Here is a 26,569-nt window from a genome sequence, read left to right as displayed (position 1 = left end):
ATGACTTTTGAGAAAGCCAGGCAAATAATTATAACAAATCTGCATATTTTTTTCATTATCGTTCTCATTAATTTTGTCTTATAATCGTAAAAGGATAGATATTCTAAGTAATGGTCTATTCAACAAAACAAAAAAAAAATTATACATATTATAAGTAATGGTCTATTCAACAAAAAATTATTTAAGAAGTTATTTATTATTATTATTATAGCTCTTATTAGTAAAAATTGCTTTCAGATTTCTGATGGAATACTAATTTTTATTATACTAGCTATTACCCAGCATACGTCGTAATGCCACTTAAAGGAAAGCAAGTGTTGTATTTTAATTCTGTTATGAAAAATTTTCTTTATGCCTATTTGCATGTTTTGATTGGCTTGTGTCACCTGATACCAAGGTTGATAATGGTTTGGATGGTAAATATTAATTCTGGCAATTAGCTGTAACATAAATAACTAGAAGTATCTCGTCGGGCGGGCGAAAAATATATAAGACCGGAGAGAGTATCAGTTTCTGAGTTACATTTATTATTCGCTAGCTCAGAGCGACTTTAGAGAGCTTCGCCTTTTAGACGCGCTTTGCGTTCGGTTGTGCTTAACATTCCTTTGAAGTGCAACTACTGATTGTGCTGTGTGATACTGTCAAGAACTGTAGCGATATTTTGTGGAATGTTCCAGAACTATGAAGTGTTTCCTTGGATAAAAATTAATTTTATCAAGCTATCATCGGTTCTGTGCGCATTCAATCTGTAATGAACCGTATATCGCAACAATATATATATATATATAATATATATAATGTTGTAGGCTTAACATTACGAAAATATCAGTAACATTTAAATTCACAGTTTATATGCATGATAGTAACGAAGTTTAAAAGAATATATGCAAAAACAATGGCCACCCCTTTTTTTATTGAAAGAAATACTTATATAAGAGTTGGAGAAAAACGCAAAAATTGAAAGTTTTGATCTTCAACTGCTATTAGCAATTTTGTTGACAATATCCAGGAGAGTCTATCAATGTCCAGGAGAAGTCATTTGCTCGATTCGTTGAGGTGGCGGTCGATCAGATGGATGGAAATGGGGATGTCACAAGCTGAGGCTTCTAGACGTCTCAATGTCTCTCGTAGTGTGGTCCACCGACTATACAATCAGTTTGAATCCGAGAATTCTGTGTCTAGAAGACATGTTCCAGGTGTACCTGGAGTTGCAACACCCGCAGGAGACCGTCATTTAGCTCTTTCGCCCCGAAAAAGGCGTAACATTACTGTGCCTCAGTTCATGGCAGATCATTTAGTGACAACAGGAACAAGAATCTCAGCTGCTACAGTGCGCAGACGCCTGCCCAATACAGGTGTATATGCAACACGACCAGTTAAGACACAATAATACGCCGATTCTGAATTAGTAACATGACCAGTTAAGACACAATAACACGCCGAGCAACAGTTTTTTGTTGTTTGACTTCTGAATTAGTAACACGACCAGTTGTTTGTGTCCCGTTGACCGAGGACACAGAGGTTCCCATTTATGTTGGGGAAGAGAACACGTCTCCTGGACCAGTCAACAGTGGGCATCTGTTCTCTTCACAGACGAGTCCTGGTTCCCACTGGAGAGTGATTCAGATCTTCAGCTGATCTCTCGGGAACAACGCACCAGATACAACCAATCCCACATTCTGGAAAGACACTGTTACAGAGGTAGGTAGTGTAGGACGACAATAAGCGACCGCAGCGAACTCGGGTTGCTGAAGAATATCTTGAGGATCTTGGAATGGAGCAGATGGAAATGCTAGCTAAATCCTGAGGCCTGAATTCGCTACAACATCTTTGGGGTTACCTTGGGAGATATGCTGCTTTAAGTCCTCCTCCAAAGTCTTGAATAAGGATTACTCCGTATCTGGTCGTTGCTTCCCATTTGACTGATCGACAACTTAATTGACAGCATGAATCGTCGCTGTCGCCAATGTATTGCAGCTTTGAGTGGACACATTTCTTATTAGAACCCATTTTTGTAATGCTACCATCCCATTTGTCCTAAAAAAACTGTGATATACTGTTTCTTCAAGATCGGATTTCTCTGCCAAGAGCGCAATGTTTTGTTATAATTCATGTTTGTGTTGAACTTTAGAAACATTCTATATCGCGTTCATTAAAGAACTGTTTAGTGAATCTGTCCTCTAAATTTCTGGTTTTTATGTTGCTTCATTCTCAAATTGGATACAAAAAACATGCTGTTCCTAACTTTTGAAGGGCAGTGTATATATATACATAGGTTGGGGCAAAAGTCATGGCAACTATATTTTTCCCTTAAAGATACCAGTCCGGTTGGAAAATGTGACATATACAGACGAAAGGACAAGGTCTTAACTACATATGTCGACAATGAATAGCACTGAAATAGCGTAACACACGAATTTATTACGGTAGTATACAGGGCAATATGGCCTTCACCGTGCAAAGGAATGATAACGCAATATACATAAAGTTGACAAACCTGAGCCTAAAGACCCTCAATGTAGTTCCCTGCTATTGTCACCATACGCTGCCAACGATGGAGGCGCTGAATATCATCAGCCTCAGCATTTGCTGCACCATGTGTGAAGCGGGTCATCTGTTGGCGCTCAGCATTAGCAATGTCCTCTCGTGTTTCAAACCGCCTACCTCGTATTGGTTCCGTAATCTTGGGAATGAGATCAAAGTAACAAGGCGAAAGGTCAGGAGAGTTCCGGTGGGTGCTCCAATTCTTCCCATCCCCAACGTCGGAGTAGCTGCCATACACACTCTGCTTTATGTGGTCTTGCATTGTCGTGAAGAATTATTTTACTGTTCACAAGATCCGGACGTTTATCCCGAACGCCACGTCGTACCTGTCGCACCAGGAAGTCCCTGTAGTACTGTGCGGTCACTGTTCTGCTATGAGGAACAAAGTGGCAAACAATGACACCTCTAACGTCATACGCGACGATCACCATCAATTTGAGGCATTCTGATGCTAGCTCATTACGCAATATCCTGTGGACGGTGCGTTTTTCGATGCCACTTGCCCTCTCTAACTCTAGTAACGTCCATCGTCTGTCTTCATCCATGAGGTGCTCGATGACGGCAGGTGCAAGTCGGTCTACACACTCACCGGTAGTCTCGAACGTTGTACATCACTGGTTGACACACGTCTATACCGAAACTTTCCTACTCACCGTGCTACTGTACAATATGGTAGGGCATTATTCCCAAGGGCTTCTACTAATTCACTGTGACATTCCATCGCATTTCTCCTTCGGAGAACGGTTATTATGATGTAAGCGCGCTGCTCAACACGGGTTACTTCCATCTCGCACGACACTCACCAACTGACTGATTTCAGAGCCCTCGCTACCACAGAGCCAGCTATCACAGAGCCATCTGTTGTTCTGCATACACACTATGCCTGCAGAACTTCCACACGACACATATACGTTTTCGGATCCGTTCACATATCTACAAGAAAAAAATAGTTGCCATGACTTTTGCCCCAACCCTCGTATATATATCTATATACGTATATACCCACATCCCTTACCCGGCTTAAAAGTCCTTACCTTGCCTTTAGTTTCGCTATCGTTGGTCTTAGACATAAATGTTTTAAATGATTAAAATATTCATGTTTTGGCAGTTCCAAGTTTTAAAAAAAAAATAGTTTTGAACAAACAGCGCATTCTAACTTTTAATCCCGTCTCCCGGTTTCTATACTTATATTTGGAAAATCGTTATGAAATCGTTATGCTTATGAAAAATCGAAAATACAAGAAGTTTGATACCCATACAACAAAAATAAACCGGAATATTTAATATCGAAATTTGCAATTTTTGATGCCACTTTAAAATTCCTTTGAGAGATAGTTAATAAAGTTAAAAAATTCGAGGAAAGAAGTTTAAATGGAGTGCAGCAAAAAATGTGAGTAATTTAATAGGTGTACAAGGAAGTCATGTGGTGTACACATCAGATTTCTTAAAGGCCATATTAAACTGACTGAATTAAGGCAAACGAATCACCTCTATTTACAAGCATTCTGTGATGCAATGATTCCTCATTGAAAGGCACTTCAATCCCCCCTTTTATTTTTCAAATGGCCCACCAGCGGCCGAGCGTTAAAGACGCTGAACACTGGTAGTTCGGTCCGAGGTTCGAATCCCGCGAACGGGCTGGCAGCATGGGCGTTTTCGTGGTTTTCCCCATGTGAAACGTGTATACGAGCCAGTTTCCCTTAGAAAGTCCTCCACGAAGGCATTCCACCCTTTAGGCAGATCCCTCGTGTGCTTTGCCATAATTAAATAATCCAATCCAGTCCTTTTTTCAAATTCAGTTTCTTTGTTACTGACCCACAAGAAACTTTTTTCCTGCGTTTAATTTAAACGTACTACTATTTGGCATCGAAATTTGGTTTCCGGTTCCATTCAAAAGTTCATGAGACCATGAATTTCACACTCGACGTCTAATGAGCATCAGTCTGAAATTCATGATCCCGTGGAGATGCCAAAAATGTATATTTTTAATTAACCATAACATACAGATGCTTACTGATTTTCAAAAAGTACAGCTTTACTCTGGAGCTGAATTTTAAAATTTTTTTATGTGTTTAAATATCTATTTTATCTTAAATAGAATTTTAAATCTCTTAAATTCTAAAAATAGTCTGTGCAGTGAGGGCTTTAAGTCTAATACATTCCAAAGTTTTTCGATCTTTAATCCATAAGAATGGCAGCCAATCTGCTTGCATTTTCAGCAAAAGTTGTCATTCTGTAATAATAAACCTAACAACCCCAGACGGGGCTGGCAGGCCACAGGGGCATTAAGTCAAAATTGAAATTCTTTTACGAAGTCACAGTTTTGTTGAGTAATATATATAGGAATATAAAAATATAATAAATTTTAAGATGATATTTAACATTACGGCAAAGATTAAAGTGAATGGAAATCTCCTAGTTAATAGTCAAAAGATGTAGTTAATAGTCACATCAGTAGTCTTTTTAGAAGCTAATAGCCATTTTGTGGGTTTCAATAATAATTTGAAGAAATTTAAAATGCTCACGTCCAATAATTATTATATTGCCAGTAGTTTATAGCAGTTTGTAGTTTTTAAAGTTCACGTATAGTCAATAATTATATATTATAATAGTATATTATGCATATTATTAATATTTCGTAATAGTTTTTCAGGTTTTTTTAGGACCATTGATAATCAAAAGGTCCGAATAATATTTCATCAGACTCGTTTGTCTATTGATGATCAAAGATCATAATCTTTATGTAACATATTGCACTAAATCGCATGTTATTGTATAATAATATATTAGTATAAACATTAAAGGCCATATTAAACTGACTGAATTAAGGCAAACGAATCACCTCTATTTACAAGCATTCTGTGATGCAATGATTCCTCATTGAAAGGCACTTCAATCCCCCCTTTTATTTTTCAAATGGCCCACCAGCGGCCGAGCGTTAAAGACGCTGAACACTGGTAGTTCGGTCCGAGGTTCGAATCCCACGAACGGGCTGGCAGCATGGGCGTTTTCGTGGTTTTCCCCATGGTTTCGTGGTTTCCCATAATAATTATAATGTTAATAATGCATTTATACAATAATGTCATGATGTGCCAGTTACAAACAACGAGGTAGCACTGTATTACAAAAACATAACATCATAAATAATGAAAACAAATATTATAATTAGTGTAATTGGCATCATATTGCAATGTTAAATACAAGTATATAATAAATATTACAATATTATAACACAAACATGTACATTTTATATATTGTATACAATATTCTCAATGCATACATAATGCTCAATATAATATATACAACATGTGCAAGAAAAAAAGGGTATGTAAACAGGTGCAACATTAAAAAATATACAATTTTTATTACAATATATGCAGCATATACACTAAGCGTGCCACTTTACGTATACATACATGCAATATTATTTAGTATTGTAATGAAAGCGTTCAAAGGACATGTGATTAATTAATACAGAAATTAAAGGTTTTGGTCTACAAAATCAAAATAGATACTTCAAATTAAAGCTGAATGTAGATTTTAGTAAATATTTCAGTACATCCAACAATAAATTTTTAAGTGCCGTTTCAACCGGATTTAGGATTTCCAAACTCCCGTTTTTCAACACATAACACAACTTTTACCATTAGATAACGAAGACATTTTTATCTATTCGTATCAAAAATGTAAGCGTCAGAAGTATTTTTAAAGTGCCAATTTTTATGTCTCGCTTTTATGAAAAGTATTGCATTTCTTTGCAAAAGAATTAAAGTTATAGCTGTATTACGTATTAAAAATGTCTGCAAGTTCGAGGTGCAAACAGGTTGAAAATAGTAAAATACATTTCAGCAACCTTTGATAAATGTTGTGACAACAGTATCATATTATCAGTAGTGTAAGAAGTTGTGAAAACTTGTGAGTATTTTATGTCAATTAACCAGTTATTACGATTCGAACCTTTACTAGAATTTCTTCTTTTCGTAGAGCCCACCAGCGGCCGAGCGGTAAAGACGCTGAACACTGGTAGTTCGGTCTGAGGTTCGAATCCCGCGAACGGGCTGGCTGCATGGGCGTTTTCGTGGTTTTCCCCATGTGTAACGTGTATACGAGCCAGTTTCCCTTAGAAAGTCCTCCACGAAAAGCATCCCTCCCTTTAGGCAGATAGCCCTCGTGTGCTTTGCCATAATTAAATACACCACCACTTCTTTTCGTAGTCCGCACCAAGAATGCAAATTAGTTTTCTGAATATTTAAGCCCAAGTTTTGAACGTTTTAGAATTAGACGTTTTGGCAGCCTCGACTGCAGTTTACGTTCTATCGCCACCTCTACCAAAGATTATTCCTGCTTTAGTAATTTTGATTGCCGACGTTAAAAGCGCGTCGATAAATATTTGATCCAGCTTAAGGCGACAATTTTGTGTAGGTTATGACTATAATAATTGAATAAAAATTTCAACTTACGTTATTTTAAATACTCGCAAGTGACTATGTTCTGTCTTATAAGCAAAAGTGATGCGTTCTGTTAAATTTAAGAAAAGGTTATTTTAAACGTTAACAAAAAGATTATTTTGACTTTTGCAGAACTTTGTCATCTTATTTCACACTGGAGCGATAATTAGCTTGTCAGTCTCGTAGGTTTGAAAGATAATGATTTAAGCTTCTACAAAAACTCTTCTCTAGATTTCGTAGGTTTGAAGGATAACGATTTAAGCTTCTACAAAAGCTCTTCTCTAGATTTAAGCTTCTTCTATCATTCAAAATGACTTCAAAGATCTTTACTTTTTTTCCTTTCTTATGTAAGCCTCATCAAGTTATTGAATTAATAAGACCACTGAAATCTGATGGTTTGACCCGGGTTCAAATTTGGGCTGGCTGCGTAAGTGTTTCCATTGGTTTTCCTTATATGTAACGTGAATATGCCCCTGCTTCCCTTGAAAATAAATTCCGGCATATTTTCTCATTGACAGACCTAGCTTTTCAAGCGGCGATTCCCAAAAGAATACCCGAACTGGCGCAATCTAATCTACCTAAGGCAGAGACAGCCCTTCTGTGCTTTTTTTTTTTCCTTCGATAACCTACCTATACAGCATAAAACTGTATATTAACACTAAATTTTATTCTTCTTTCGCTGATATATTTTCAGATTGTTTTGTGTGGTGGTGGGTTTTTATATATATATTTTCAGTCCAAAGGGGCATTGTTCCTGAAGGACTATTGTTTTCGTTTTGCGTTGGTTCACTATAAATATCCGTTTTACTTTTCAAACTGTTGCCACCAAATGTTAGAGTCCTGCATTATATTTGAAGAAATTAAATAATGAAAAATCTGTATTAATGTATGCATATTTCGCGCATTCTGATAAAGCAACGGTACATAGAGCCATCGAATTTTCAATGACGTAATCCTACTGCGAATATGGGCATGTGGGAGCCCAAATTTGAAATTTGGAATTTGTTTTATTATCGATTTCCTATCTTGTAAAACTTTAACGAATTTTTGATTAACAAACTCAAGGATTTCAAAGCGAGCAATGGCAACGTTGTAGAGAAAAAAAAAACATTTTTATCTCCAACGCGCGAGACTCTATATCAGAAATTCTAAAGATATGCTCAATGTAAAACTATTTTACAATATTGCTCTTGAACTTAATTTCATGGTTTAAGTGAAAAGAACGTGATATTTAATAAATAAATGTAACAGACAAAATGTTAAAAAAACGCCCTTTAGATGTAATTTAAAATCTGAAACCTTTCAGTTTTTTTTTTTTTTTTTTTTTTTTTTTTTTTTTATTTTTTTTATTTATTTTTTTTAAGTCCAAAGGGGCAATTTGCCCTGAAGGAGTATTAATTTCGTTTTGGCATTTTGATTCGAAAACCTTAAGGTGGTATCACTTTTCAAATCGTTGCCACCATATATTATCGCCCTGTCTTATAGTTAAAGAAATTAAATAATGAATAATCTGCATAAATGTATGTATGGTTTTCGCATTGTAATAAAACAACGGTACCTAGGTCCATCAAAATTTGAATAACGTCTTCCATAGAATATGGGCATGTGGAAGCCCTAATTTGAATTTGTTTTATTATCGATTTCAGATTTTGTAACACCAACGAATATTTGATTAAAAAACTCAAGGATTTGAAAGCGAGCAATGGCAACACCCTACAAAGAGGGGGAAAAAAAAAACTTTTTATCTTCAGCGGGCGGAACTGTGTATCGGAAATTCTAAAGATAGACTCATTTTAAAATTATAATTTGAATTATTATTTATGTTTGTAATGGAATCGTATTTGGAATCGTGCTGCTACGCCTACCATCCAGAAACAAAGCAGTGCAAAGTGGGTTGGCTCAAACCCATCAAAGCCGAAGAAAGTGCGTTTCCAAAAATCCTGGGTGAAGACAATGCTTTTTATTTTAGCCCAAGGGGCAATTTGCCCAAAAGGGCTATTAACTTCGTTTTGCCATTTTGCGTTGGTTCATTTTAAACGGCGTTTCACTTTTCAAATTCTTGCCACCAAATATGTGAGCCTTGCGTTATATTTAAAGAAATTAAATAATTAAGAATCTACATGAATGTATGCATGTTTCTCGCACTGTGAAAACGGTACCTAGAGACATCAAACTGTGAATAACTTAGTCGTCTAGTCGAATATGGACATCTAGAAGCCCAAAATTTGGAATTTGTAATTTCATATTTTGTAACACCTTTAACGGATTTTTGATTAACAAACTCAACAATTTCAAAGCGAGCAATTGCAACACTGTAGGAAAAAAAAAATTTTTTTCATCTTCAGTGCGCGGAGCTGTGTATCGGAAATTCTAAAGTTTGCTCATTATAAAATTAATTTGCGATATTGCTGCTGAATTTAATTTTATAGCTTGAGTACGTAGAACATGATATTTAATAAATAAAGGTAACACACAAAACGTTAAAAAAAACGCCCCTTTAGACGTAATTTAAATTATGATTTTTTTTTATCATTATTATTATTATTTTTCTGATTGAGATATATTTTTCAGAGGAAAGCAAGTACAAGCATACTGCCACTGATGTTACTCACCCATGTAAAGCGAAGACATGTGGAGCGAATGAAGTGTGTCTTGTAAATCGCAGCTGTAATTTTGGAGAAGTCTGTGCTCCTTTCGTCTGTGTACCAGGTAACATTGAAATCTTATAAATAGTATTCCTCGTGTACCTTATTTACTCGCGTATCCCCCTTCCCATTACAATATTATTTCTATAAAAGAAACTTACATTCTAATAAGAATAAACAGCAATATTAAGATTAAAATATCTGACGGTAATTGAGCAGAACATGTCGCGCTCCAGCTCAGTCCAGTCATGAATGAAAATGAATGAAAAGTTTAATACAGTAATATAAATCCATCCTAAATACACTGAATAAAAATAAAAATAATTAAAAGACTACAATTTACCAATAAACAAGCTAAATTAAAAATATTATATGCATAAAATGTATATATATAAGACACATAAAATATACATATGTAATAAAAAAACAATCACATAACAATAAATAATAAGCCAGATTATAATTTTAACATCATCTAGCCTGAAGGTCTTCACTTCTACTAATATCTTACATATACAGTGCTTCCTTATGATATCCGTTAGACATTCAAGATGGAATCATCCATTTCAGTATCATTCCTGAAATAGAATTGATTTTAAATTTGCGCGAATACTTGGTAAAATAATCATGCCCAGATTATAAAATCGAACGCTGTTACAGTACCTCATCATTTTTAAACTGAGAAAGTCATCCATCCATAGAGAAATTGAGAAAGTCATCCTTCCAAATTTATTTGAATTCTTCTTCCTGAATAACTTGCAAATTTTTTTTTAAAAACTGTTAATGAAAATTCTTATATAGGAAGAAATAAAAACTGAAAAATAGGGACTCCTGAAAGATTGTTTATTCTTTTTCTGGTCAGTAACTCTGCCACTTAATTTCCATATGTACCACAATAGCATGGAACCTGCTGTAATACTACGGGGGTTAATTTTAACTATGCAGACTATATGTGCAGTTTTTTAAACTCCGAAAATCTAGATGATCACATAAAATTGTGGTCTGAATATAACCTAATGACTCTAAAATAAGTCTTTCGCAAAGGCATAAAAGTGCCGGCACCTTTATGAATCCATTACTATAAGGAAAGTAACCCTCGTCAAAGCCGACGGGACGCCCATGTTAAAGTTTTAATTTTGATGAAGAGTCGCGAGCTTGCAGGAAATATGCCAGCGCCTTTTAAGCTGACTAACAATGACTAGATACATAAACTGCCAGGTGGAGGCTCTTGAAGAGGCTAGATGTTTAGTGTGCTTTACCAATTTTGTCTGTGACTCTTTTTGTGCCCCATACAGTTGTACCTGACCTGTCCTGCCTACAAGATACAAGTGTGTGCAGAATTTGGTGGCACTCCTATGATATTCGGTATCATAAAGAAAACAGTTCTCATCAAGCGTAACGGGACCCTCATGTCACGGTCTTGGCAAATAGTCAGTACTTGCATAAAGGTGCCGACATCTTTATAACATTTTATGAAATCATTGGGGTGGCTCCTCGCTTTTTGCAATAGGATAAAGAATTAGCTCCAACTATTAAGAATCTGTAACGACGAAGGAGTTAAGACGTTGAGTTTAATGTGGTTAACATTGGTTTATCTTTCGATTTTTTTAGAGCGCCATTAACCTTTAAATGCATGTAATTGCCATTTGACAACATACTCATATTTAGTCATGTAAATCAAATCAAAACACAAGTTTTAGCTTACTTCATAGTGTAACCAATTGGATACATACTGGTTACGTATTATGGTTTTGGAAATTTCAATATGGTGGCACCACTAACGGTGTAACGTTCATTATTGTGAGCTGATGTGTAGGCTGTGCACATCATTTGCGTTTACGAATTTTTAATTTTGTGTTTGTTGTTATTTTGATGTATTCAAAGCTTTTAAATTGTTTGAACAAGTTTATAAGGTTTGTGTTATTACATAAAATTGTTATTACACATTTGCCTATTATATTTTTTTTGTTAAAGTTAATAATATTTTTCAAAAATTTGAATAAAAACTTAGTTTAGACCTTTTTTTAGTATTTTTCCTATTTTATTTGATATAAATTCTAATGTACTTTTGATTTTAAGAAAAAAAATTAAAATTAATGCATTTAAGGGTTAAATCTTCTTCTTCGTATAAATTTATTTTTTTTTCTGCATGAATTCTACAGTTATGATTAATGTTTCTTCTTTTAAAGCATCCATATGTGGTCAAAAATGAGCGTCACAGGCACGGGAAATTCCCGGAAATACCGATAGCCCCACCCGCCCCTCCTGTTTGCCTCAAAAGCATTAAAATATCTAATACATTTATTTTACCAAAAATAAATGAATTTTCCAAAGCTTTTTATAAACAATGCAGTGGCAAATGAATACAATTCTTATTATCAATATTTTCTGAGTAGCTGCAGTCTGTAGCATTAACGCTATTAAAGATTTTCAAAGCCATTTCGTAAGCCAAATACTTTCATAACAGGAGTTAAATGCATGCTTTTGTTAAAAGATGAAAACACTCTATAATGGGCTTAGCCTGTTACGCTTCTATATCGTTACCAAGATCAGTCTACGTAATTTTCCGTCCTTAGATCGTCGCTGTGAAGGCAAGCATTAAGATTTTCTACCACCAGCATACCCTAAACTAGTCAGAAATCGTTACGCTATTCACAGTCTCAATTGTAATCATTGTTCCGTAACCATAGCTTCCGCGGTCAACTACTAGTGCAAAGAAAATATTTTTCTGTGTGATTATGCTATTTTTGGAATGCATGAATTATTCCCCTCCTAAACTATTTTGTTTCCAAGTCGGTTCCTCTTAAAAATAACCTTTATGAAAAGCCGTTAAAATAAATATAATGTTGCTTCTCATACTTACGAGAAGCTACTATAAATGAAGTTACGGAAAGATAAGTTGCTTATAATGACTACATGTAATGATCTATAAAAATTATCTTGTTAAATTGCTAACTTAGATTAAATGTGAACTATAATCATAATTTTTTATTAGCAGATCTTTTACATGCTGAATGAAGACAGTGGTCTCAAACCATTGTGGGTTTGTGACCTACGGGCTTCGTGGGCCGCATGTGGCCTTCGAAACAAATTTTTGAGGCCCGCGAATACATTTCAATTATCTGTTTGTAGCAAATATAATATTTCAAAATATTTGTTACTTGAAATACAAGTAAACATTATTTTCATCACCGTTAAAAACGAACTTGAGTAAAGTATCAGAAAAATAAATGAAATTAACTAGTTTACGATATGATATAAATTTTATTCAAAGATTTCAAGCTATAGATTTGATTAACTTTCATTCTCACTTTTCAAAAACATAAATATGCTCAATTACGAAATTTTGCATTAAGAACTTGGCTTAGCTAAGAATTTAGCTTTGAAATAAGTTTAAATTAACAGAACATTTTCACAGTTCAAATGAATATGAAAACAACCGGATTGATTGATGAGAATCTACAATCTGTGATGAATCTAACGTGTTTAATTAATTATTAGATCACTTGCCTTAATTTAATCTAAAAATAAAAAAAATTGTGAAGATTTAGAAAGATTTCATAATTTATTTATTTTTAGTCTACTTAGAAATTTTTAGTTTACTTTAAGTCTACTTTTTGATTTTATTCTTTGCCTACTTTTTGTCTACATAGAAATTCTCCCAAGTAAGACAAAACTTGAGAATAAATAATGACAACCTAGACTCTTTCTCTCATTTATCAAATTTTTCTTCGAAGCATAAATAAAAATACATTTGTTCGCATATAAATAATTATAAACATCTTTATTTTTTAGTACAGCTTGACATTTGATGGCATTTCGATTCTGATAAAGTTTGTAACCATTGTAGAAAGTTATTAGAAATTACTTTCATCATGGATTGTAGATGCTCATTGATCAAGCTGGAGCTGTTCACATATAAATATATATGAAAGGCTAAGCGATTATTCTTAGCGCAAAAATTCACTTATTTCAAATAATTTTAACATGCTCAATGAATCATTGCATCAGTCAACGCATAAATAAAAATACACGTGTCTGTATGCAAATAGTTATAAACTTCTTTATTTCTTACTATATTTCTATTTGAGGGCATTTCGATTCCGATAAAGTTTGGGGCATTGGAGAGAAACTTACTAAAAATTATCTTCATCATGGATTGTAGATGCTCATTGATCAGCCATTTTTCTTTTCGTATTAATTTCAACTGTGAGCTAGAGATATTTACATATAAATGTATTTCAAAGCAAAGCGATTACTCTTAGGGAAAAAATTCGTAACTGAGCATTTTGTTGACAATATATTTAATTACAAAGAGTAACGAAAGAAACGCCTTCATGTACCAAACTTAAAATTTTAGATACAAAATAAATATAAGTTTGAAATTTTTCTTTGGATATTGTTGTTATTTTTATGTATGTTTAAATGACTATTTATTAAGAGAAGTTTTAAAATTTTCTATAATATTTTTTATATTTGTTAATAAAAATCTTGATTTCTTTAAAAAAAATGTGCAGTTCGGTAGCTGTTTTCAGTACATAAATATACTTCATAATATTTCGGTTTCGGTTCAAATGCACTTTTTTTTTTTTTTTTGGTTTCCCCGGTGTATGCAAAACTTGTTAGGCTTACTATAAGCACTAGTTATACATTAATCATAATCTTCCACTTTGTCATTTGTTCGTGTGCCAGTAAAACATTTTGATCGCTTTTTTTCAGTGCGGGGGGGGGAGTTTTAATTTTCACATTTGCGTTCATATTTTGGTTAGGTATTTGATGTAGGAAGACAGTATTTGACCTGCTGAGAAGGATTTATTGTAATATTTTAAAATGATATAATATTTTGTATTAGAGAAATGAATTCCTTAAACAAAGTACAAAATTAAATAGGAATTCCTTGAGAGCTTAGATAAAAAATACAACATTTCATTGAATTCCGCTATAATTTTTGTCTTGTCACAGAGATTTGAATAGAGCAAAATGCGATTGGCGAAACTGCGCCTTTCGAGTCTTTCAAAGCAAAACAGCAGCAAAACTTTCACCTATAATGAAGCTCAATATCTAAAAATACATTAAAAAGGACAGAACAGAAATATGTGCTTTCAAATGCTTGGTTCTTAAACTAGAAGTACAAAATTTTTATGTTTCACTTTTGCAGGAATCCAAAAAAATTCCATGTATCGGAACTCTATATTAATTTCATTTAATTTATTTCTGAAAAATTAAGAGAATAGATTTTCCCGACTGCACAATACATCCCCTCTAATTCTTGTCTTTTATTTGCAAATCACTTCGAATTTAGAATGGCCGAAGAAGCAAAATATAATCATATACATAATCGCGGCAAATAATTTGAGAATAAAGGACTGGACTCTGCTTTACTTTGACAACAGTGCAGCTGGTACTCTTGGAAAGGAATCTTATCAGCCTGTTTAAGCTCTAAATACATCCTTTGATCCAATAACGCATCCTTTAGTAGCTAAATGAGAATGAAAACGCAGCGGCGATGAGATAAGTTATGCAGCTAAATCATCCAATTGTGTAGCACCTATTGTTTTGAATTTTGTATATATGTGAATAATTCTAGTGAAATTAGAAGTAAATTTTAGTATCCCTGTGTATCTGGATATGGTCCGATCGCTATGTTACCGTAGTTGTATTCGGCCTTATGTAATTGCAACTGTGCATGCCTTCCAGTAATTTTGAGAAATTGAAAGTATTGGAAATTTTTCGGAGGACGGGGAAACTATATAAGACCGGAGAGAGAATCAGATTTCAGCTTAGCTCAAAGTACACTCATGCCCATAAATTAAGGATAATTCGGAGTCACCCGGAAATCGAACTCTAAAATAAATATATCACCTGTAAAATCACTACACACATCTTCAAGAATCATATGCAAATTTCAGGAAGTAACTAGATGACACCGATGGTACGTCACAATGACGAGAGTGTAAGAGAGTGATATATAAGGAATACAGGCAAAGAAGTAAAATTGTTCGCAGGCGCTTTATAAGCATTTCAGTGCAATAACCGAATAGTTATGACACAAAGGACGCATTTGGATGATTTTTTACGTGGTAGAATTATCGGCCGTCTGGAATGTGGGCGTACCGAACTGGAAGTATCAGACGAACATGGAATTGCCCAGAGTGTCATCTCCAGGCTTTGGCAACGATTCCAAGATGATGGTAATGTGAGTAGACGTTACAGTACAGGTCGCCCCAGAGTTACAACGCCGAATGAGGACCGGTATTTGACAGTTACTGCCAAACGAAACAGGCAGAGCACAGACTCAGACCTGTCTCTTCAGCCACTGGTACGACACTTTCAAGGCAGACCGTGTACAGACGCTTAATAGGGCAGATTGGTCTATATGCTCGTAGACCTGTCAGATGCTTTCCACTAACTGCAACTCACTGTCGCCTGCGGTTAGCCTGGAGTAGAGAGCGCGCATTGTGGACACCGCAACAGTGGGCTTGTATGATGTTTTACGACGAGTCCAGGTTTAGCTTGCATTCTGATTCTCGCCAGACTTTCGTATGGAGAGCTCCAGGTACCCGTTACCACCAAGAAAACATCATTGAACGACACAGTTACGGTGGTGCAAGAGTGCTCGTTTGGGGTGGAATTATTCTGGGTTCCAGAACTGACCAGCATGTTCAAATTGGAACCATGACAAGCCAAATCTATCGGGACGTCATTCTGGAACAACATGTACGTTTGTTTCGGAGCGCCATGGACGCACAATTGTGTTTATGGATGACAACGCCCGTCCTCACCGTGCAAACATCGTAAGCGAATGCCTTCAATCGGAGGATATCACCCGTATGGACTGGCCAGCATTCTCACCGGACTTGAATCCAGTAGAGCACGTGTGGGACATGCTTAGCCGACGAGTTGCAGCCCGTCAACCTCCTCCTACATGTCTACCGGAATTTCGGAGAGCATTGCTTTTTGGGTGGTGTAATATTCCCCAAGATCAGATCGATAATTTGATACTCAGCATGTCTAGGCGTTGTACGGACTGTATTGCATCGTCTGGGAGACATACATTGTATTAACAATCATAGCAACCATGTAATATTGGTTTTTCGTAAATAGTTTTTTTTTAAATTTGCTCCAGGGGGGAAAAATCGCTAATTTTTTTAATAATATCAAACATATGGCATCTTTTTTTGTTCTTTACCTTTTGCTTAATAAATAAGCTTTACAAGTAAGTCAAATTTGTTTTGCTAACTCTTCCTTTGCCTGATTTTGCATTATCCTTAATTTATGGACATGAGTGTATTAACAGTTCAGAGCACTGAAAGATCGCTGTGCAAGCTTACGCATTTGAGGTTTTTTTAAATTGCCTATTTGTTCAACGTTCCTAGTAACTTGAAGTGGTAACTACTAATTGTGCTCTGTGATACTAGAAGAACTGTGTGATTACTTTTGTGTGAAGAGTTCCAGAACTGTAAAGTGTTTCTGGAAAATAAATTTCATCAAGCTATCATCGATTCTGTGTACTTCAATCCATTACAACCTCGTACGCATATAACAAATATCGGGTATCTTAAAATAGACTAACGTTTTTCAAATATTTATAACAGGAAAAGGTTAAAATTAACAAACAATTCGTGGAGCAAATTCATGTGACAGGGCATAAATGTTTCTTCTCAAAATTCTTGGTTTTAGTTCAGAAATTTTCCGACAGATAGCGCATCACAATGTTTCGAGATTTTTTAACGAATGAAAATTACGTTACAATATTTTCGAACTGTCCACCATCAGCCACAATCACATGTTGTAATCGGAGGACGAAATTAGCAGACATTTTCCCAAATACCCAAATGGAATGACTGCACAGTGTTCGCTATTCTTCATTTCTTCAAGTTTCTCAAGTATTCGGGGATTTTTACCGTATACTGCATCCTTCAAGTGATCTCAAGGAAGAAACCACGTGGATTCAAGTCTGGTTACTACTCTAATTACTTTCCTGTTAAGCATTTAAAGTAATAACACAGTTATCAAAATATTCATCTAACACAGTGAAAACTTCAGCATCCAGTGATGGCCTCGCAGCATCTTGTATGAAGCAGGGTGTCGCAGATGGTTAGACTAAAGCATTTTCAGTAGTCACACGTTGAAACGTGTCACGTAGAGAAAAAAAGGATCCAGTTATACCTCTTGTGAAAACAACTGCCCGTACAGTCACTTTTTGAGAATAGAGTGATAGTGGAACACACACATGAAGGTTCTCAGTTTCCCAGATTCGCCAGTTTTGCTTGTTGACGAAACCATCTAGAATAGAAGTAATGTGAAAACTATATAGAGTTCACATCAATATGGCCACTGTTAATCATTTCCAGCATTTCATTGGGAGACATGTTCCTTTTCTCTACGGATATGGTCTGAAGCGGTTACTGTGTTTGAATTTGTACGGAAACAAGGCCAGGCAATTACGTATTATCTTATACGCCGCTAGTTTACTCCATTGATATGCGGCTGCAGTTTTACTCCATTGACATGCGGCTGCAGTTTTTCCGACTGTTTTCTTGCGGAGCGCGCAGTTGTTTTCCCAATCCGACCTGTAGATTTGCTTCTGTAATAACCGACCGATGCCGTCCAACAGTTCCGATTTTCTCATCCGCAACACTACCTGTTCGTTTAAAATTCTCTTACAATGTTTTTATTGTATTCGGCTGCGGATTATTAGCGACCTGGGAATATGCATTGAAAGCTTGCTTCTGTTACCCTCTCCTCCAGTCGGCGGAATTTCCAATACAGGGAATTTCTTTTCCTCCAACGGATCCTCATTTTCAACACTTTCGTGTAGAATCTGCTTTTCAGCTCTTTACCGCTCGTGCAGTCACAGTTAACATCCTTTTATTCAAAATATCAACCCCTTGTGCGGATGCGTATTTTAATGATTTGCATATATCAAAACTGCAAAGAACGGTGGAAGGTACTTGCAGTGCCATCTGTCGGAAAATATTTGAACTAAAATCAAGAACTCATTTATGCCCTAACACAGGAATTTGCTGCAAGAATTGTTTTAACATTAACCGTTTTTCTGTTATAAATTTTGAAAACCGTGAGTCTATTTTAGAAGACTCGGTATATGCCGATACATTGCTGTTAAAATACTTGAGTAATACTGTTTTCAATACTACGTTAAGTAATAATGCCCTGAGGATAAAATACTGATGAACTGATAATGATGCTGGTATATAGTATTTACAAGGTAATACAATATTTATGAACATGTCTTTGTATCATTTTATCATTTTCTTAGAAATCATGCATAGTAAATAATTTATGTTGACTGATTGTTTGCTTGCAATGAATTAGAAGTGTTCTTCTTCGTCATAAATATTATCTGTCGTTTTCCTTTATAGGTTGTAGAATGGGTGCCGTGTCACAGTTGGTTGTACCGGGAGGAACTTATACACAAATACCGAGATTATACAGAGGAAAGCATTGCAATTCTGTTTGCTATTGTAACAAGCAAGGAATGATTGAAAACTGTATTGCTATGCCTTGTATTAACAAAGGACATTGCTCAGTTCTTGGGAAGGAGATACGTAAGTACTGAAGTCAATGACCCTCATCCTGTAATAAAATTAGGTTCTGTTATAAAATTACTTACACTCTTATAACTTATTTACACTCTTACAACTGTTTAATATGTTGGACTTTTTTTGTAGCTCATCAAGGTCAATATTTTGGAAATTGCACGGTGTGCTACTGTTTTGCAGGAGAGCTGAGATGTGCAAGAGTTTGCAAGCTAGATTCCTTAACAAATGCAAATATGGAACTTATATCAGGTATGAATTCTTATTCATATGATGTCTCACAACAGAGTTTAAAACTGACTGAATATTAATCGTCTATCTGTCTACAACAAGCAGAACTATACAGTAAAAAACATTTTAATTCTAATCTGCTTAATCTTATTAGGATAAGTTGAGTTGTTTAGGAAATAATTATAATTTGAATTATTATTTATGTTTGTAATGGAATCGTATTTGGAATCGTGCTGCTACGCCTACCATCCAGAAACAAAGCAGTGCAAAGTGGGTTGGCTCAAACCCATCAAAGCCGAAGAAAGTGCGTTTCCAAAAATCCTGGGTGAAGACAATGCTTTTTATTTTAGCCCAAGGGGCAATTTGCCCAAAAGGGCTATTAACTTCGTTTTGCCATTTTGCGTTGGTTCATTTTAAACGGCGTTTCACTTTTCAAATTCTTGCCACCAAATATGTGAGCCTTGCGTTATATTTAAAGAAATTAAATAATTAAGAATCTACATGAATGTATGCATGTTTCTCGCACTGTGAAAACGGTACCTAGAGACATCAAACTGTGAATAACTTAGTCGTCTAGTCGAATATGGACATCTAGAAACCCAAAATTTGGAATTTGTAATTTCATATTTTGTAACACCTTTAACGGATTTTTGATTAACAAACTCAACAATTTCAAAGCGAGCAATTTCAACACTGTAGGAAAAAAAAAAACATTTTTATCTCCAGGGCGCGAGACTGTGTATCGGAAATTCTAAAGATAGGCTCATTTTAAAATTACTTTGGGATATTGCAGTTGAACTGAATTTTATGGTTGAAATACGAAGAATATGACTTTTAATAAGTAAAGGTAACACACAAAACGTTAAAAAAATGTTCCTTGGGCGTAATGTAAAATCTGAAAGCTTCAGATTTTTTTTTCCCTCTGCAAAAGATTAATTTACAAGTAATTCGTTCCTGAAGGAAAAACAGTGAAAGCGGAGTTTTACATGGGTGTGTTTGATCGGCTAGTGAAACGCATCACACATGTGCATCTGGACTTTCATGCAAACAAAAATTGGTTCCTGTTGCACGATAATGCGCCGTCCCACAATGCAGTCGTTTTTGACCAAAACAAAAAAATTGTTACTGTGTTACACCGCCCTATTCGCTGGACATATCACCGCCATCTTACTTTTTGTTTCCAAAACTGAAAATAAAACTTTATTGATTCGACAATTTCAAGATGATAGAACAAAATGAAACGTTACGTGGGAGCTGCAAGGCGTTCCAGCAGAAGACTACCAAGACCCTAAGGAACAGCTTATGGATCGCGCCGCCACTGCAGATATTTTTTTTTTTTTTTTTTTTTTTTTAACGAGCTTAGTCTTGAAGTTTTTTTAAAGCTAGACTTTCTTGAAAATAAGACGCCCTTTTTTTGTTATATTTCATTATAAAATTTAGTAGGATCTTATATACTCTAATATTTAATAGGGTATATAAATTTAGCAGAATATTTTGATAAATGAAATTTCGGAACGAGGTAAAGTTTTAAAATCTTAAGTTTAAATAAAGTGGCAATGTTGTTCAAAATAAAACATTTTATCCCCAGGGCGCCAGACTGTTGCCATTCGGCAAAATCTAATATGTGCAATTTTCGGCAATCTAATGTGTGTAATGACCTGTATTACTTTTGTTGCCGCGAAATATTATCGCCTCGTATTAATTTTAAAGAAATTTAATAATGAATAATCTGCATGAATGTATGTTATGTTTCTAGCACTGTGAAAAAACGACGGTACCTATGGCCATCGAATTCTGAGTAACTTAGTCCTCCATCCGAACATGTGCACTTGAAACCCGAATTTTTAATTTCGAATTTTATATTTTATGTTTCGTATAACTTGAATGAATTTTTAACAAACTCAATGATTTGAAAGAGAGTAGTGTATGAAGTTTGAAATGCTTTATGAGCGGTTTGAAAGCCAGCAACACTGTACGGATTAAAACACTGTTATCTGCAGCGCGAGAGACTGTCTATCGGAAAATTCTAAAGATATTCTGTTTTTAAATATTTTATGATTTTGTTATTCAACTGAATGTATTAAATACGATATGTTGCATCTAAATAATTGAACCACTAACTGAAATAAAATACTTTTATCTTCCTCTCGTCAGCATGTTGCCATTTTGTAAAGCGTAAGAAGTTTAATCTTCAAATTTAATCTCCCTGTTACTGATTAACAAACCAAGCGATTTAAAAGCAATAAACGCAGCTCTTAGGAACATTTTTTTTAAACTTTTTAATCTACTTGGTTTAAATTAGAATGCATCAAATCACGAGTTGTCTAAATAGAAATATCGAATATTTTTATGAAATATTATCTGGACTCGTTAGAACCATTATATATGTTTCCCTTTTATGATAATAACTATTCTAGACGCCTGGCTGCGCAAGCGGCTAGCAATATATAATTTTTTTTTTCTTTCATTAATTTATTTTCCCATTATTTACCACTAAAATTTTAATGTTATATTCTAATTTCAGGTCCACTGTGTACGTGTTCTTTGCATTATTCTCCAGTCTGTGGACTAAATGGAAAGACATACAGAAATCCATGTGCTGCGAGGTAATTTTTAAAGTGAACTGTTTCAAAATAAGATTATTCAGATGTTATTGTGCCAAATATTTATTATACGGAAATTTAAAGCATACGAAAAATTCAAATCGCAGCTCTAATAAAGGTCATAAATACTTTAGCATAAGTCATAATAAATTTATTTGCACGACATATAAATCTCTTAACTCCGATATATTTTTTTCCATTTCATTAGAGTTATTAACATGGTTGCAATACTTCAATGCGCTGAGCTCCATCAGTGAATTTCTTTGAATTTTTTCAAATGTTTTTAATCGAAATGTATGACTTAATTTTCCTGTATTGAAATGATTCATGTAATTAAGACACAATAACACGCCGAATAAATACTAATTCAGAAGTCAAACAACAAAAATCAGCCTATTATTTACAAAATTTTTTTCACAGACTAGTTTCGATGGTTTTACCGAACCACCATCTTCAGCTGCAAAACCGCAAATGAATAATAATGTAAATAATACGCTGATTTTTGTTGTTTGACTTCTGAATTAGTATGATTCATGTAGTTAGAATACATGTTATTTCTCATATAAAATTACACTATATTATATTATCGCGTCAACAATTATTTTATATAATATTTTTTGCTTCTGTCCAAACCACAGAAGTGATGCATAAATTATGCAAACTGTTTATTGTGCTATGGCTTGATGTTACAGAATTTTAAATCTTAGAACTAGTAGATACATCTGATATGCGTATTATTATTATTCAGTAGAACTCGATGGTTCTTGTGTCTGATTGTTCCACTATCCTTTCTTAACAAATATATACTCTATGTCGTAGTTTCATAGTTCTTCAACCTTTTTTGCTTCACTGCTGTCCCTTTCCCGATTTTTTCTTACTCCAAAAAGGCGTTAGCCCAAAGAGGTTATTAGTCTCGAAATGGGATCTTACGTCATCCCCTATGAACGGTGAATCACTTTTTAAATTGTTGCCACCAAATATTGTCACTCTATATTATTTTTAAAGAAATTAAGAAGGAAGAATCTACAGGTATATGTGTGTTCCTCGCGTTGTGAAAAAATGACGTTACCTAGGACCGTCAGATTTTGAATAGCGTATTCCTCCACTCGAACGTGGGCACCTGGAAGCCCAAATTTTGAATTTTGTATTTCGTCTTTTATAAAATTTTAATGAATTTTTGATTAACAAATTTAACGACTTGAAAGAGTCCAGTGGCAACACTGTACGGAATAAAACATTTTTTTATTTCAACGCATGAAACTGTCTATCAGAAATTCTAAAGGTATGCTGTTTTTAAAATATTTTGCAACTTTGCTGTTGAATAGAACTTTATGTGACATAAGTGCAAAGACGTGATATTTGATAAATATAGTTAACACACAAAACATTTTTAATTAAAAGACTAAAAAAAAAAAGTTTTGCAAGCCATCTATCTAAGAAAACTGAATATTGATAAGATGAACTATGACAAGAAAACTGAATATGCTATTGATATGGTGAATATTGATATGAGACGGAAAAAATATAAAAAGATGTATGCCAACACTTAACACTGCATCGGGAACTCTAAACAAATGCTGCTATGTTGCTTTTAAATTTTTGTCATTTTGCTGTTAAATTATATATGACGTAAGCGCGAAGAAAATGGTTCTTAATAACAAAAATAAAATGACAAAAACAAATGAATTAGCAGGAGGCAGTTGAACAGCAGACTGGTAGACTGCGAGCTCAGCGAGGGCGTGAAAACCTTAACAGACCGGTTTGAGCGACTGTTAAAATCTGAAACCTTTCAGGTTTTTTTTTTTTTTTTTTTTTTTTTTCCCGCTTAGCACCTTTGTATATAATATATTAAAAATATATTAAATGACTTTTGAATGTTATCTATAAGCGCTGACTGAAAATGCATAAAAATTTTAAAATTTTAGGTATGTACTGCACTGGTACTTAAAGTATTAGCTTAACTAACCTTCTTGCAGTTACGCGAATTTCCATAAGTAATGACTTATGGTTGGAAATTATGGCAAAAATTATTTACTGCATACTTAAATGTTACTACAAACATAGTTTGTGTGTTAACCAGGTATTTGTCCCCAAAAACTTTAATTATAAGCATGTTACTATTACTTTTATGGCGGAAATTTCATGATGATATCGTTTTGAAAAGATTCAAAGCATTGTTCCTTTAGCGATTTTGCGACAAAGTAGTGTATTCCTGCAGAATTCCACGGCAGCTTTAGCCGCTCGAGCGTCCAACCTCCTAAAATAATTATTATAAAAAAAGAAAAAATAGGTTATGATTTGAATGAGTCCAGCTCGTTCCATTTCATAAAAATATTGATTATTTCTAATTGGACATATCGTGATTTTAATGTAAATTTATTTAAATCAATCACATTAAAAAGTAAAAAAAATGTACTTAATAACTGCGCTGTGTTTATTGCTTTTAGTTTATTACTGAGTAACCTTCTAGATTGAATCTGAAAGTACGTTAAGATTTATTGAATTTACTCGCTGGCACATGGAACATAAAAGTACTTTATTTTCAGCCGTGACGATACATTGCTTTCAAGGCCGAGGTTGTTAATTAAAACTGAAATATAAATATCGTATAATTTTCCGAATGACAACAGTCTCTCACTCTGGAGATAAAAGTGTTTTGTTTCGAAGAGTGTTGTAAATAGGTAGTACAGTATAGCATTGTAGATAGGAAGTTGTGCCCATGCACCCGCATATATTTCTACGTAACGTGACACAGTAAGGCAAAATATCAACCTAGTATCCTATTATGAAATTAATAATCGTCTATTGCTAGTTATAACATTATTTTATGGATTTATAGTTTATGTAAGTATATGAAGTAAGTGCCAAATGTTTATGCCACCAATGAATATTGTGTACCAAATATAAGCGTATATACGCTTTTGTCTATATGTAATTGTGTCTGTATATCCTTGTTTATATGTAATTGTACCTATGTATCTACTAGTGTTATCACATATCTTGACACTGTATAGTTAATATGCATCTATTACGCACTGAATAATCATGTACCTAATGTGTCTGTACTCAAAATGTCTGTATATATGTATATGAATTTATGTTCTGTATATATGATAATGTAACTATGCATCTGCACATTTTATCCTGTAACACGGCACCGTATCGCAAAAATCAAAATGTCGGACATCATTAAAGTCGGACTCTAAAATTAATTGTACCAATTATCTGTTCAGCATCGTATTAAGTACCTATTGTTAATGTATGTTGAAGTAGCACTTACCTAACGCTTGGGTACCCACTAATTACTGTGTACGTAAAACACGTGTTTTAATATCTTTGTACATTGGTTAATGTACTTAGGAAACAGCACAAATAATGCAGTAGTAAGACACTGTACCACACAGTACTAATCTAGGGTCCAACTTTTAATTCACTGTACTAATTACTTATTCCAGCATTACATGGCGCACCTAATATTTCAGTATGTACACTGCTCAAAAAAAAAAAAAATGGGACAGTGCTATATCTCGCGTTCTACAGGGGCGATTCACGAAATTCAAATTGCGTTCTTCATGTCTCGAAAGCGCGACTTAGGATATATATTAGATTTATATATAGCACTATTCTAACATAGGTATTTTGACACAAAATCGGACTTTTTCTGAAATAACATACCAATTTTTTTACATATTTCGATTCTACGGCTCAAATTATGCCAGAATACCAAGTTTTGTAAAAATCGTACGAGTAGTTTTTGAAATATTAGCTCTCAAAATTTTAGCTCCTTAATGTTAATTGAATTTGGCAAATATTTATTTATATCTCTTTTTTTAATTAAACTTTTTTGATTTTTTCTCTCACATTTCGAAATTTAGGTTCATTCCAAATAAAATTTACCCATTTTTTGTGTTTTATTTTTTTAATTTCTATTTTTAAATAATTTTTATAAATTTTTCGAAAAAAATTTTGAATTATAACCTATAAAATTTTTACCATCATCTTAAAGTAGGTATATTTTTAAGCATATCTGCAAAAAAATTAGACTTTTTTATTCAAAATTTTCTAAGATATACACAAATTTACATATTTTCGCGTTTTGAAATTTGGCATCTTTTTTTTGAGCGATAATAACGCCAAATGTGGTCTATGGATTTTTGTCACATTGTATTGCCACAGCTATTTTTAACCTTAAATTTCAATAAAATTTTACGGAGAATTAATTATATGACATTTTTTCCCTCAATGATGCGTAATAAATATTTATTAATACTATATGAAAAGCTATTTTTGAAATAAATTTTTTAATATTTTTTTAATTTCTCTCTATCATTTTTTTTTTTTTTTTTTTTTTTTTTTTAATAAGAGTAAATTTTTGTGAGAGTAAATTTTTACCTTCGGCGTTTTATCGTCTGCTACTTTACTTCGTTTAAATCGAATTGTCTAAAACTGAGAATTTTCGTTTGATGTTTATTTGAAATTTATGACATTAACTGCACAATTTATTTCTAAACAAACTGATGCTTTTGAAGTGGCTGAAA

General features: G+C 34.1%; 1 protein-coding gene across 2 annotated transcripts in view; it reads left to right on the top strand.

Moving 5' to 3' along the window:
• The window catches only part of LOC118182302 (reversion-inducing cysteine-rich protein with Kazal motifs-like), a 211,043-nt gene that overhangs the window by 155,459 nt on the left and 29,015 nt on the right, over positions 1-26,569 (top strand). For both annotated transcript variants that reach the window (XM_085818926.1, XM_035351638.2), the window contains 4 exons: positions 9,564-9,701; positions 19,021-19,206; positions 19,330-19,449; positions 21,953-22,034. In XM_085818926.1, coding sequence (XP_085675052.1) covers positions 9,564-9,701; positions 19,021-19,206; positions 19,330-19,449; positions 21,953-22,034 — 526 coding nt within the window. The remainder of the gene's footprint in view (positions 1-9,563; positions 9,702-19,020; positions 19,207-19,329; positions 19,450-21,952; positions 22,035-26,569) is intronic.

Source organism: Stegodyphus dumicola, chromosome 6 (genome assembly GCF_044657685.1).
Source record: "Stegodyphus dumicola isolate Sdum_Otavi_A_Nest chromosome 6, ASM4465768v1".
Classification (NCBI taxonomy): Eukaryota; Metazoa; Arthropoda; class Arachnida; order Araneae; family Eresidae; genus Stegodyphus; species Stegodyphus dumicola.
This window is presented reverse-complemented; position numbering and strand designations above follow the sequence as displayed.